At 27.4% G+C, this 12183-nt stretch overlaps 1 protein-coding gene across 2 annotated transcripts; it reads right to left on the bottom strand.

Moving 5' to 3' along the window:
- Positions 1-959: 959 nt before the first annotated feature.
- On the bottom strand, positions 960-6443 carry LOC100160587 (gastrula zinc finger protein xFG20-1). 2 transcript variants are annotated; one of them, XM_003240526.4, is made up of 5 exons: positions 6277-6443; positions 5963-6105; positions 3384-4064; positions 2993-3309; positions 960-1463 (listed from the first exon to the last, which is right to left on the bottom strand). In XM_003240526.4, exons 2-5 carry the CDS (start codon positions 6095-6097, stop codon positions 1106-1108), a joined length of 1491 nt encoding a protein of 496 aa, XP_003240574.1. In that variant the 5' UTR covers positions 6098-6105; positions 6277-6443; the 3' UTR covers positions 960-1105. The 2 variants fall into 2 exon arrangements, with proteins under 2 accessions (XP_003240574.1, XP_001949611.1); XM_001949576.5 differs by having other exon boundaries at positions 3732-4064; positions 6277-6439.
- Between the last annotated feature and the right edge of the window lie 5740 nt (positions 6444-12183).

Here is a 12183-nt window from a genome sequence, read left to right as displayed (position 1 = left end):
CCCACTTTTTTTTTTGTATTTTAAAATAATTTGTATTGTGTATAATTATTTTTAATCAGTCAGATTCGAATTGTTACTATTTAATAATGTCTATCTTTTGTTAAAGTGTTCATACCCGTTTACAACTAATAAAATAAAAACAGTTATATTAAATATTTAATGTGTATTTAATAGGCATAAAAAAAAGTATCTAACACAAAATTAACATAATGTATACATAAATGCTCCCATAGCAAGAACAATAAAATAACTTAACAATCATATAAACCATAAAAATAAAAATTTGTTTGTACCAATAATTGAATAATTTTAAAAAATGATGAAACTATGGATTAATTTGTAATAATTACATAAATATAATATTGTTGTAACACATTTCATGTTGGTTAGTAAAACCGTTTAGTGGTGTTTAATTTAGTGTACCTACTAATACAATATTAAATAAATAAAATAATATATTGTACAATGAGAACTTGAAATATTAACAAGCATTTAACTAAACCAAAAACATTAAAAATATGTATGTATTATTTTAATAAATAAAAACAATAGTGAATAATTAATATAAAACACAAATTTAATGATCATTCACACTCAAACAAACATTCATAAAATACCAAAAAAATTAAAAAGTTTTTAAAAATTATTATATGAATCTTTATTTGAGTTAATTTTATTTACTTTTTAAAATTATATTATTTACTTCTTATAATTTTAGGTATTTTACTTATGAGTATTAATAAAAAAAAAATATATCAAGTTATTAACAATGGATACTCTAAATAAAATACAAGTATATGGTATTTACACATTTTTAAAAACAGAAATGTTTCTTTACTGGGAATTAAAGCAATTTTTTTAAATTACTTTTATTATGTAGTATCATAAATGATACTTATTTATATATACTTATTAACATTTTCAAGTGGTAGTTAATATTAAAAAACTAAAATAAAATATTGGCCACAATTAAAAAAAGCTACAAAATAGTTACGTTCACTACAGTTCCTATAGGATCATTATTACTAAGAATATATTATATAAATATTTTTTTTATAAAAATTACATTAATTACATAACTTATTATGAAATTAAGTTAAAATTATTATCTATCATTATTTTGTCCATTTTCTAAATGCGTTTGAACATGTACTTTTAGTTCATCATCAGAGTCAAAAGACATTTCACAAATATGACATAAAAATATGACTGTGTCTGGTTTATTCATCATATCATATACACACTCACTACATTTTGCTGCATATCTCAAATGCATTTTCATATGCTGGACATATTTATACCATGTATCCATTTCTAACAAACATTCTTTGCAAATGTATGGCGGAGGTTCACTATGATTTTCAGCTCTATGTTTGTTTAATGTAGATTCGTTATTAATCATAAAGCAGCTAGAGCATGGTGGTTTAGATGGCAAAATATTACCTTCATTAGATGTTGGTAACCTAAAAATTAAAAAACTTAAATTAATCAATACATTTTTTGAAAAGCCAATTGGTTAAGAAAATATATTCAAATAAAAGTCAACTAGGAAGTTACATTGTAAGTTAGGTTTATTCTTATTAGTTAAGATAAAGAAGTGGTACAAATTCAAAATTATAAAGCTTTGTTTTTCTATCGCATTCATAGCAACGCGAGGACATTGTTGCGTTGAAAACATTTTGATTATTATTTAGAACAGTGGTGGTTAACCTAAGGCACATGCATTTTGTGGCACATTTCATGTTATTGAATGGCACACTAGCATCAAATAAAATTACATAATATAATTATAAGTATGCGCATCGGAAGTAACAACAATGAAAAATACGAAGAAATAGTGTATCATACAGCAGAACCTGAACTCCCAGCACCAAGTATTGATAAAATTGAAATAATCATTAAATCACTAAAGTATAATAAATCTCCAGAGAAGGATAATATAAATTCTGAATTACTAAAAATTGCAGGAAAAGTAATATTAAATAACCTACACCAAATTATAACAAATATATGGAATAGCGAACAAATAGAACAGGAGTGGTCGTCATCAGTTATTTGCCCAATTCTCAAGAAAGGGGACCCAACTAAAGTTAATAATTAGTGAGGTATTTCGCTGTTGGACACAGCGTATAAGGTGCTCTCAATAGCTATCTTACAAAGGATAAAAGCATTAGCAATAGTCATTGTAAGAAAATATCAATGCGGCTTCACAAAAGGAAGATCTACCAGTGAACATATTATCTTCACGCTCAGACAAATAATGGAAAAGTATTATGAGTCTGACAAAGACTTACAGATGATATTTATAGACTTTAGACAAGCATACATTAGCGTCGACAGAACTTTAGATTGACCAAGAAACCAAGTAAATTTAGTTAAAAGCTGTAATTCCTAATGAGACAAGTTGTAGTATGTAAACTAAATAAAACACACCCCAGAGAAACACCACGTCAGCGTTGGCAAAATTAGATAAAGAAAGATTTAATTGAAGTAGATGAAACGGCAAGAATTGAGGATGCAGTCAACAGAGACCGATGGAAAGCAGCGAAAGGCCTTAATGGCTTGTAGAAGCAAAAAAAAAAAAATACAACAATTATTGTATCAAAAAAACATTAATAATGTTATGTAATATAACATTTAAATTGACTAGAATCTATAATAAAGCTAGTCGTGTCCATTTTTATACCACATTTTCAATTTTTTTTTTCTATTTGGCATAATATGGAAAAAGGTTGGCCCCCCTTGATTTAGAGAATTTTTTGAGTTTTTAGGGCTTTAAATCTGGGTCCTACTAATAAATTGTTCATGTTTAAATGTATAGTAAATTGCCTAAATGATTAAAAAATAAATTAAATTGAATATGTAATATATGAGTTCTTTAGATTTTAGGATATTTTAATCAAATATATTTTATTAGTTGTAATTTAAGATTAATTTTATTCAAACACTATTCCAGGAAATAATTTTAAATACTAATTAAATAAATGGTTACCTTGCAAAACATTTTCTACAAGACATACATTCAATAAGTTTAAGTTGACTTTGAAATTGCATTGGAAGTATATCTTCTTCTATAAGACCAGCCTTTACAAGAGCATTTTTCCAAAATACCGGACCAATTAATTTAGCTTCATTAAATTGACCAGTAGATTTTTTTTCCAGTATTAGAGTTTCTATAAACTTTTGATATTCCTCAGTGTTATAATCTGTTTGTTGTTGTTTTCTTTTTCTAAGCATATTTTGTATATCTTGTCTTGAACTTTCAATTGCCTCCTGCACAGCATCTCTTTCACTTTTTTCTTCTTCAGCCTAAAATAAATTATAAGTTAAATTTCAGTTGTAAGCTATTAATTTTTAATTAATTTTTTTTTTTTTTATATTACATCTAAATTAACATTTTCCAATTCTCGTTGTTTTTTTTCCCATGCTTTTTTAGCAAATAAAGGACCAAATGGTTCACTATCTTTTCTAAACTTTCGTGAATTAAGTTTTTTCTTTTTATAGTATGAAACTTTGGGATTAAAATCTTCATCACTGTCAGATGAACTAGATTGATAAGGTCGAGGATTACGGATAGACATTTTATTATGTACATCCATATAATGTATATAGTAATTTTTTTCGCCAACAATAGTTTTTCGACACAGAGAACAAATTAATGTTCTTACATTGTTATGACTTTTTAAATGTGTTCGAAAATTTGCTATATGACGAAATTTACGATCACATACCCGGCAATGATGTGGTTTTTCTCCTGTATGGGTTAACATGTGTTCATTGTATGACAGTTGACTTTTACAAATTTTTAGACATTCATTGCATCTGAAGTATTTTGATGGCTTAATCGAAGATTGAGGTAAAGGTTCGCTTATACTGTTAATATTACTATGATGAAAAGTATCATCATCAATGTGAGTCCGCAAATGTGCATCTAGGTCAAACTGTGTATTGTATGACACATTGCACATAAAACATGAATAACATTCATCATAAATGTCTTCTGTTTCGCTTTCTGATTGATGATTTTGAATTGGATATATTTGATCCATTATTTTATCTTCCATCTGCAAAAGAAATAATTATAAGTAATTGCTTATACAAAATATACTTAAATATGCATTTTATTTATTTAAAAAACCAAGAAAATACCAACAATTTAATTTTGTATCTTATCCGGCTTTAATAAATGTGAAAGTTAAAATGGTCATTTAGTAAATACAAAAAAGGAAAATTCGAAGAACATTGGGTATTTGAGATTCTGATTTATTAGTTATAATAGTTTCACAAAATGTACAGATTACAGGATGTCTCCATAATAAATTCTATACTGCCGCCACCTCTCGAGCTCTACTCATTGGCTCATCAAATGACCGAGCTCCGCGTTCTAATACCCAAATTCCTCCCGCTCTACCATATAGTTGTAGCAACGGCCAGCATACGGGAAGATTTAGTAGAGGGAATGTGCAAGATCGGACGAGTTTTGGTCGCCGCCCAGTAGCAGTATCTCGGTCGCGGCCGTATAGATGTTCGTTTTAGTTATCCACATAGTATACATCCTACTCTAACCACTAAGAGTAAAATCTTACTGATCTTGGTCATCATGGGTAAACCAAATTTTATTAAGAATTGATTTTTCTCAATTGAAATACATCATTTTTTTTTATATAACTAATTGTAAAAAAAATTGTGGCTATCAATCTTTAGTATATTTTACACTTCAAAGGAAATTAATTAATAAGTAACTATTAATTCTATATATACCTAATGGGAATCAGGTGAATTGTACACTTTATTTATTTCTATGGTGATAAACAAAGCGTCACACAAAATTCGTTAAAAAATGAGAATATTAGAACTCAGCCCAATAATTTTTACCCAACAAATAAAATTGTATTGATATTTATAGAAAAAAAAACTAATAAAATTGGAAACTGAAAATGTTCCTAAAGTTTAAAACAAATCAAAATATTTTGAAAATTTTATAGTGTATAGGAAATGAAAATATAAACATTCAGTGAAATTTTCAAATATCTACAGTCATTCATTTTTTAATAACAATAAAATAAGAATATTGTCACATGAGAAATCGAGCGAATATCAAATGTTGTAAAAATATGAATTTCAAACGCTCATAAAAATTTAATTTTATTTGCTTGTAGACATTTTTTTTGTTAATAAAAATAGATTATGTTATGAAGAATGTTGCATTACATTTTCTAATTTTAGATTTAAATAGAAATTTTTTTTATGAATTTCTAACTCAAAATAATTTGCACATTTTCGTGAATTTTACATATTTTGTCAATATTTGAACTTTAGATTTTTTTCTATAAGAAAAAATTGTGACTATAGAATTTTAATTTTTTCCATCTGCCTTTGAAACAATATACTAGGAGCTTTCTATTAATTTTTCAAGCTTTTTTAACCAACAAATAAAATTTTATTGATATTTAGAGAAAAAAAAAACTAAAACAAATGGAAATTGAAAATGTTCTTTAACAGCTCAGAATAAGTCAAAATATTAGAAAAATGTTATGGTGTATAGAAAATACTAATACAAACATTCTTTCAAAATTTCATGTACCTACTATAATTTGTTATTGAGTTGCACTAAATACCAAAATTGATTTTCTCGAAAACAGATTTTGTGGAAAAATTACAGTTTTTCCTTAATTTTTCTTTTGTTTTTCACGGCGCTTTTGAATACTACTGGGAAAATTTTACTTTTGACCCCCCAAAGTACCAACTAGATTCATTTTCCCACCAAGATACTGTTGAAGAATATCTAAGCATTTTTACTGTCCTAAAAAGTGATGACAGACAAAAAAAAACACATCATTGTAAAATCAATACATTCAACCCTCCGCTCAGAATCTAAAAATTATAATATTACTGTAACTAATCTTTTACATATATATAAATTCTGTATAAATTATAATAGGTAGTACATAAAATATTTTACCAAATCCTCATTTTTCATATTTTGAATTATGCCTTCGTCATAACCACAAGAATTGGGAATATCGACATCTGGAAAGTCCATAGGCTCGACTTTAATATCATTTAATTCTGTTTTGATAGTCATATTAAAATCCATTGTGTAAACTAAAAACATTAAGCCATTATTTATATATAATTATAAAATTAATTTAGTTATTTACACAGCGTAAATAATTATTATAATATTATATAAATGTGAAACCACGTAAGTGATAATTATCATGCTTGGCTGTATTTTCAATTATACAGTGTCCATAAATTATCATCAAAGCTTACCAGTTTTTATATGATCTGATTCGGATTTTTTTAATACTGAAGAATATTAAAGGAATTAGTTACAATGACACTAATGCAATTATTTAACGACGAAAAGTTTAAATACTCAAATAATATTCAGTAACGCCGGGGATTCGTGTTTACTTGAATTTTTGATGTAGGACGTAGATTACGGATAAATGCTTTGGTGAATGACTTTACAAGGTCTTTGGTTGACCAAAGAGAATATAAACAACTTTAGCCACCATTGAGTGGGTGGGACGCCGGGAGTCGGGACCGTAGCAATAACGAGCGTCTCACGCCAGCATGTCATTTTGGCATCCGGTGCGCGCGCATCACGGTTGCCTCTGGCATTGTTATCATGTTATCATGTTACATTCACACTCAAACAAGGAATTTGTCCAAACATTACTCTCAACAATGTACAAATTCCCACATCCGATACAGTTAAATATTTAGGATTGTTCCTTGATAAAAGACTCACATTGAAGAAACACCTCCAAACCAAACGACTAACCTTAAACAATCACATGAGCATGCTCAGACCTTAGCTAATTAGAAATAAGAACTCCACTCTAAACACCAAACACTAATAATCTACAAAGCGTTACTCAAACCAATCTGGATATATGGACTTCAATAAATTGTGGGGTGCAGCAAAAAAATCTAACACTAATAGAATCCTAACTTTCCAAAACATATCACTCCGACGATTATCTAATGCTCCGCCCTATATTTCTAACCACGCTATTCATAATGTTTTCCATATGAAAACAATAGATGAGGAAGCACGCACTTCCTACAAACGATTTCATTAACGACTCCAAACTCATCCTAACCCTCTCATAAAAGATCTTTCCATCCTTACTCTCCCAGGAAATACTAACCGCAGATTAAAAAGAAACTGGTGCCGTGACCTTTTACAAAACTTTAATGTCTAACGTCTCATGGTCAAAAAAAAAAAAAATCTAATTAATCAATAGCCAAGAGTCACTAATGGGTGGTTGCTTAATTCACAATTTTCATGTCATTTAAATAACTCTCAGCATATAAACTTACTGTGCAAAACTATATAGATTGTTTATTTCAAATAAAAATAATAAATAATAAGTTAACACTTTACCGTCTTTACCGCACATAAGTGTAACCACACGGTCAAAAGTTGAATGTATACATAGGTATACCTATTAAATATGCGGCATCGTTTAGTAACTGTGGTCTGTGGTAACTGTGATTATTTTACACGACACGGTGTAATGTGCAGTCCTGTAAAGAATACTTTTAAAAAGTACTTGAGTAAATACTCAAATACATTTTTTTTAAGTATTTAAGATACTACTCAAATACTTTAATTGTAAATTATTTCAAATACTACTCAAATACTTTGAAAAAGTATTTGGAATACTTTTCAAATACTTTTGGTTTTTAAAGTGGGTTTCTAATTATCGTAATATAAACACATAGGTAGTAGGTAATCTAATAGTTTTAAAGGGAATATTGTTATTCAATATTCAATAACTTTTTTTAGAAATCTGGTTTTCACAAACCTTTGGGCTTCGGCTAACACAGAAATACAGAATATTAAATAAAACTATTATTCTATTATATTGTAGTTGGCAATAATATTTTTCCAACCAATTATTTCGAATGAAAATAAAATGTTCGAAATAAAAAACCAAAGTATTCAATACCAAAAAGTTTTTAATACAAAAAAAGTATTTAAAATACCATTCAAAATACTTCACGCTGAAAGTATTTAAAAAGTATTTGAATACTTTTACTCAAATACTTTTACTTAAATACTTTACAAAACTGGTAATGTGAACCCGGCTTAATACGCATGATAATTAATAATTATCATGGTAACAAACTAACTATCGTTAACCAAGCAATGATGCCGTGACGGGAAATACCGAATTAATGAAATATGAATGTGGGTTCATAATATAGACGCATTTTGTCCTACAATCAGACCATGATGTTTGAAAATAGAATTGTATCTGATGCAATGAATTACTAGCTGATATGTTCATATTTGTAATCGTTGTGAGAACACAGCGTTAAAGATAATTATGTAATAATAACAAAAATCATAATAGAAATTTTTGAATTTGGTTTGACTTTTTACTCAATTATTTGAGCCTTGGGTATTTTAACAATATAATGGGGTGGCTATTGAGGTGGTCTATAAATATTTTGGGTGGTCGGGTTACGTGCTTGCATTTACATAATATTATTATCATTAATATTATGTAGGTAGAATGGTCACCAAAGTTTAATACACGTGGAAACCATTATGCGATAACGTACAGACCATTCCCTAATATTAATATACATTATTATTGTTATAGTTTATAGAGGAATATTGTATATTTGTGTGAAACAATATACTTTATTGTATGGAGCTCGTGTTACATGATTCGGTGCAATCGAACAATGACAAACGCGTTTTGAAGTTTGAACGATCACCGATGTAACACAAAAATTTGGAAATCTCGCATCAAAATATCGATAAGTATACATTTGAATTGCCGTAAAAGTGTTGGCAAGTAATACCTTGAAATAATATTTTACAAAAAATTGTTAGCACACAGGGTAGATCATTATCATGTTATTTGTCGGTTAATAAAAAGTATACTTAGGTTGGGTTGGATATACGTACAAACAAAGCGCAAATTATTTATACAAAGCATTCATAAAAATTTAGTTTACCCTTCTGGAAAGAAATGAGTGTGTACATCAAAGACGTATATAGAATATTTTACAAAAACTATATATGTAGTTAGTAGACAAATTAATGTGCTTGAACTTCTTCTTTCAACACACTTGTAGTGGTTTTTTATTTTAAGGAAAAATGCATTACGCTGCAGAGTTAAAGAATAGTTTTTGAAGAGTATATAGTTGTATGTATGATATGGATATTACTATTATTATTTATTCATTTTAATAATATATTAATATGTTTGTATCGTACCTCCACAACTATAAATTATGTGAGTAGTTATATATTATATGGTTACCATCCTAGTACATTCATAATACAGGGCCGAAAAGCATAATGTGATCAACTGTAAAAAATAATAATTTGTATGCATCTTCATACTTCATATATAATAGACTATTATTATAATATTATAATAGTATTAAACTTTCCCGATGTCAACAATTTGTAGTTTTAGAACAAAAGAATGTAAATTCTGTATTTTCATATAAACCATACGTTTATATTGGGTTTAAAGTTTTTAAATCGACTAGGATTTATCATAATTTTGATTCAATCACTCTAAAGGCAATTTTAGATCATAGAATACAAATAAATAGTTACATTTATTTTACAAAAAGTTGATTTGGAGTGTATGTCAAGTGCATTTTTTTATTTAAAACCGAGAAATGGTTAAGTGACGCGATTAGGTTGATGGGACGGATACAGTTTTTTAAAAACGGACCTGTAACCATTATTGCTAAAGTGACGTAGTGAGGTCATCTGGGAATCGGGTGTGGTATGAGTGAAACCGCCAATTATGGTCTTAATTTTCTATTATAAATATAGTTTGACGAATTCACTACAATTAATGGTTAGGTACTGCATAAATTGTAAAAAATGAAACAAAATCATATTTTTTTGCTTGCAAAATAAAAAGTGATTACAATCTATCAGTTCTCAATTTTTGTCGCTATAGAGGGATATGAACATGCATAAGCATGCATACCACCGTTTTTTTTTTCAAAAATTCAGTTATTCAAAATATTATTTTTGAAATTTTTAATTAAAGATTATATTTTAAAATAGTTGAGATTTTTTGTACTACTTAATGAGTGTCCTTAAAATGAGAACTCCCTTTTAACTCCCTATATTATATGATACATCTTATATATTTTTATATACCCAACCATTTTTATGAACTACTATTATCCTTATTAAAAACATTAGTAATTGAAAAACTATTCGCTCGAATTTTAAATTAGGTAATCAACGTTTTCAAAAAGTTATTCATTAAATAATTTACAGTATAAAAGGTTATCATTTGATAAATATGATTTTTGTATCGACACAGGTTAGTCTTAAGTACCTACTACAAAAATTTTAAGAATTTAAGACTTGAGGAATATTTAAAAATTCCAAAAATCAGAATTTTAAAAAATTAATGATTTAATGAAAAAATTCAGGTGATCATGCTACGTGAAACACTCTGTATGTATAGACATTTTATATGTCTACAACTCGTACAATTTATTATACTTTGATGTATTGAAAATAAATGCTATGAGAATTAAAATTTATATTACATTCACGATAATATAATGGAAAACTGCGCTCAATATACTGATGTACCTACTCATTATTTGGCCTATCTATGTCGTCATGTTAAACAAATCGTATTATTAAAACCAATTGCAAATTATAATGATAATCTTTATTTATGGAATTCAATTCTAATTACAATATTAATAAGACAGTTTAATAGGTACAGTTTAATGTAAATAGTTTATAATTAATATTAAACACTATACTCGTTTCATACTAATGAGACATCGGAAAAATGAACCCGTAGTATCATAGTATGATGTATATGAATAAAATATATACACATTAAGTATATAATATTCACTACATTTTATATTGAGCATGAGCTGGTAGGTAATTTAGCGTTCAGCTTTCGCTCGTTTTTTTCATTATTATCATATCTTCCTGTTCACATTTATTCGCATAAAATGCTGTCGTACTATATTGAAAAAACTTTATTTTTATACTATAATCCTTTTAAAAATAATAAATATAATCAAATTGTATTTAATTTTTTTAAATGGGTTTGCACATAACGTGTGTTTTTGAATAGGTAGTTAATACGTATGGGTATTTATATTACCGCCAAAATCTAAGATGAGCACCTATTTGTATTTATTTGTACAACTTATTATTCTAAACTTAAAAGTTAAGGATATATCTAATAAAGACATACAGTTACCAAATGAGTTAATGTAAAACGTAAACTTTAAGGTTAGTAAATATGTGTGTACCTATATAGTATTATATATTAAGTTTAATACTTCCAAGTGATTATATTTTTTCACTGTTTTTGATCAGAGCAAAATTAATAACACTATCTGAATTCACGTGTTAAACTATATTTTGTACCTATTGCTGGAGATTAGACATTTTTAACTACAAACTTGAAGAGAAAAAAAATCATTAACTCGTCCAGATTTCAGCAATGTCAATCGAGTATGTAACACCAGCAATTTTTGCGTTATTGGATAATCATAAAAAATATTTAAATATTATATTATAATAAGATATCGGATGTTTATAGTTTTTATTTCTTGTTTATTAAAATATCGACACACTATAATTTTTCTATTATCATATTATAAAATATTATCATGAGTAGTATACATTTATACGATCTCTGTCGTCATAGCTAACCGGTCCCGTACCATGATAGTAGTATACATTTGTATGTTCACAGTCTACTTTTTGTGTCACCACGGTAATTTCACACAGTTCAAGGGAGGATGTCCCCCTTGGACACAATAATTTTACCGTGTAAAAATTATGAAGAATTTGTACACTTTTTACACGGTAATTTCACACAGTTCAAGGGTCCCCTTGGACACAATAATTTTACCGTATAAAAAATTATGAAGAGTTTGCACACTCAAAGTCAGTTTTGTCCAAATATTTACAGTGCACATGCTAAATGGTTTTTTTTCTCAACAAACCTTATTACTAAAATGGAATAATTATTTAAAATACAGAACACAAGTTATGTAATAATAGATTTTTTATTATTGTAAATTAATTCTAAAATACATTTACACAAGTTTTCTTACTTCTCTAGTAAAAGGTACATATTATTATAATCTGTAATCGTATTACAGATTCGCTTACAGGTGTAACTGCTTATT

The sequence above is a fragment of the Acyrthosiphon pisum genome, chromosome A2, assembly GCF_005508785.2.
Source record: "Acyrthosiphon pisum isolate AL4f chromosome A2, pea_aphid_22Mar2018_4r6ur, whole genome shotgun sequence".
NCBI lineage: Eukaryota > Metazoa > Arthropoda > Insecta > Hemiptera > Aphididae > Acyrthosiphon > Acyrthosiphon pisum.
The sequence above is the reverse complement of the archived record's forward strand: the minus strand, read 5'-3'. Positions and strand labels throughout refer to the sequence as shown.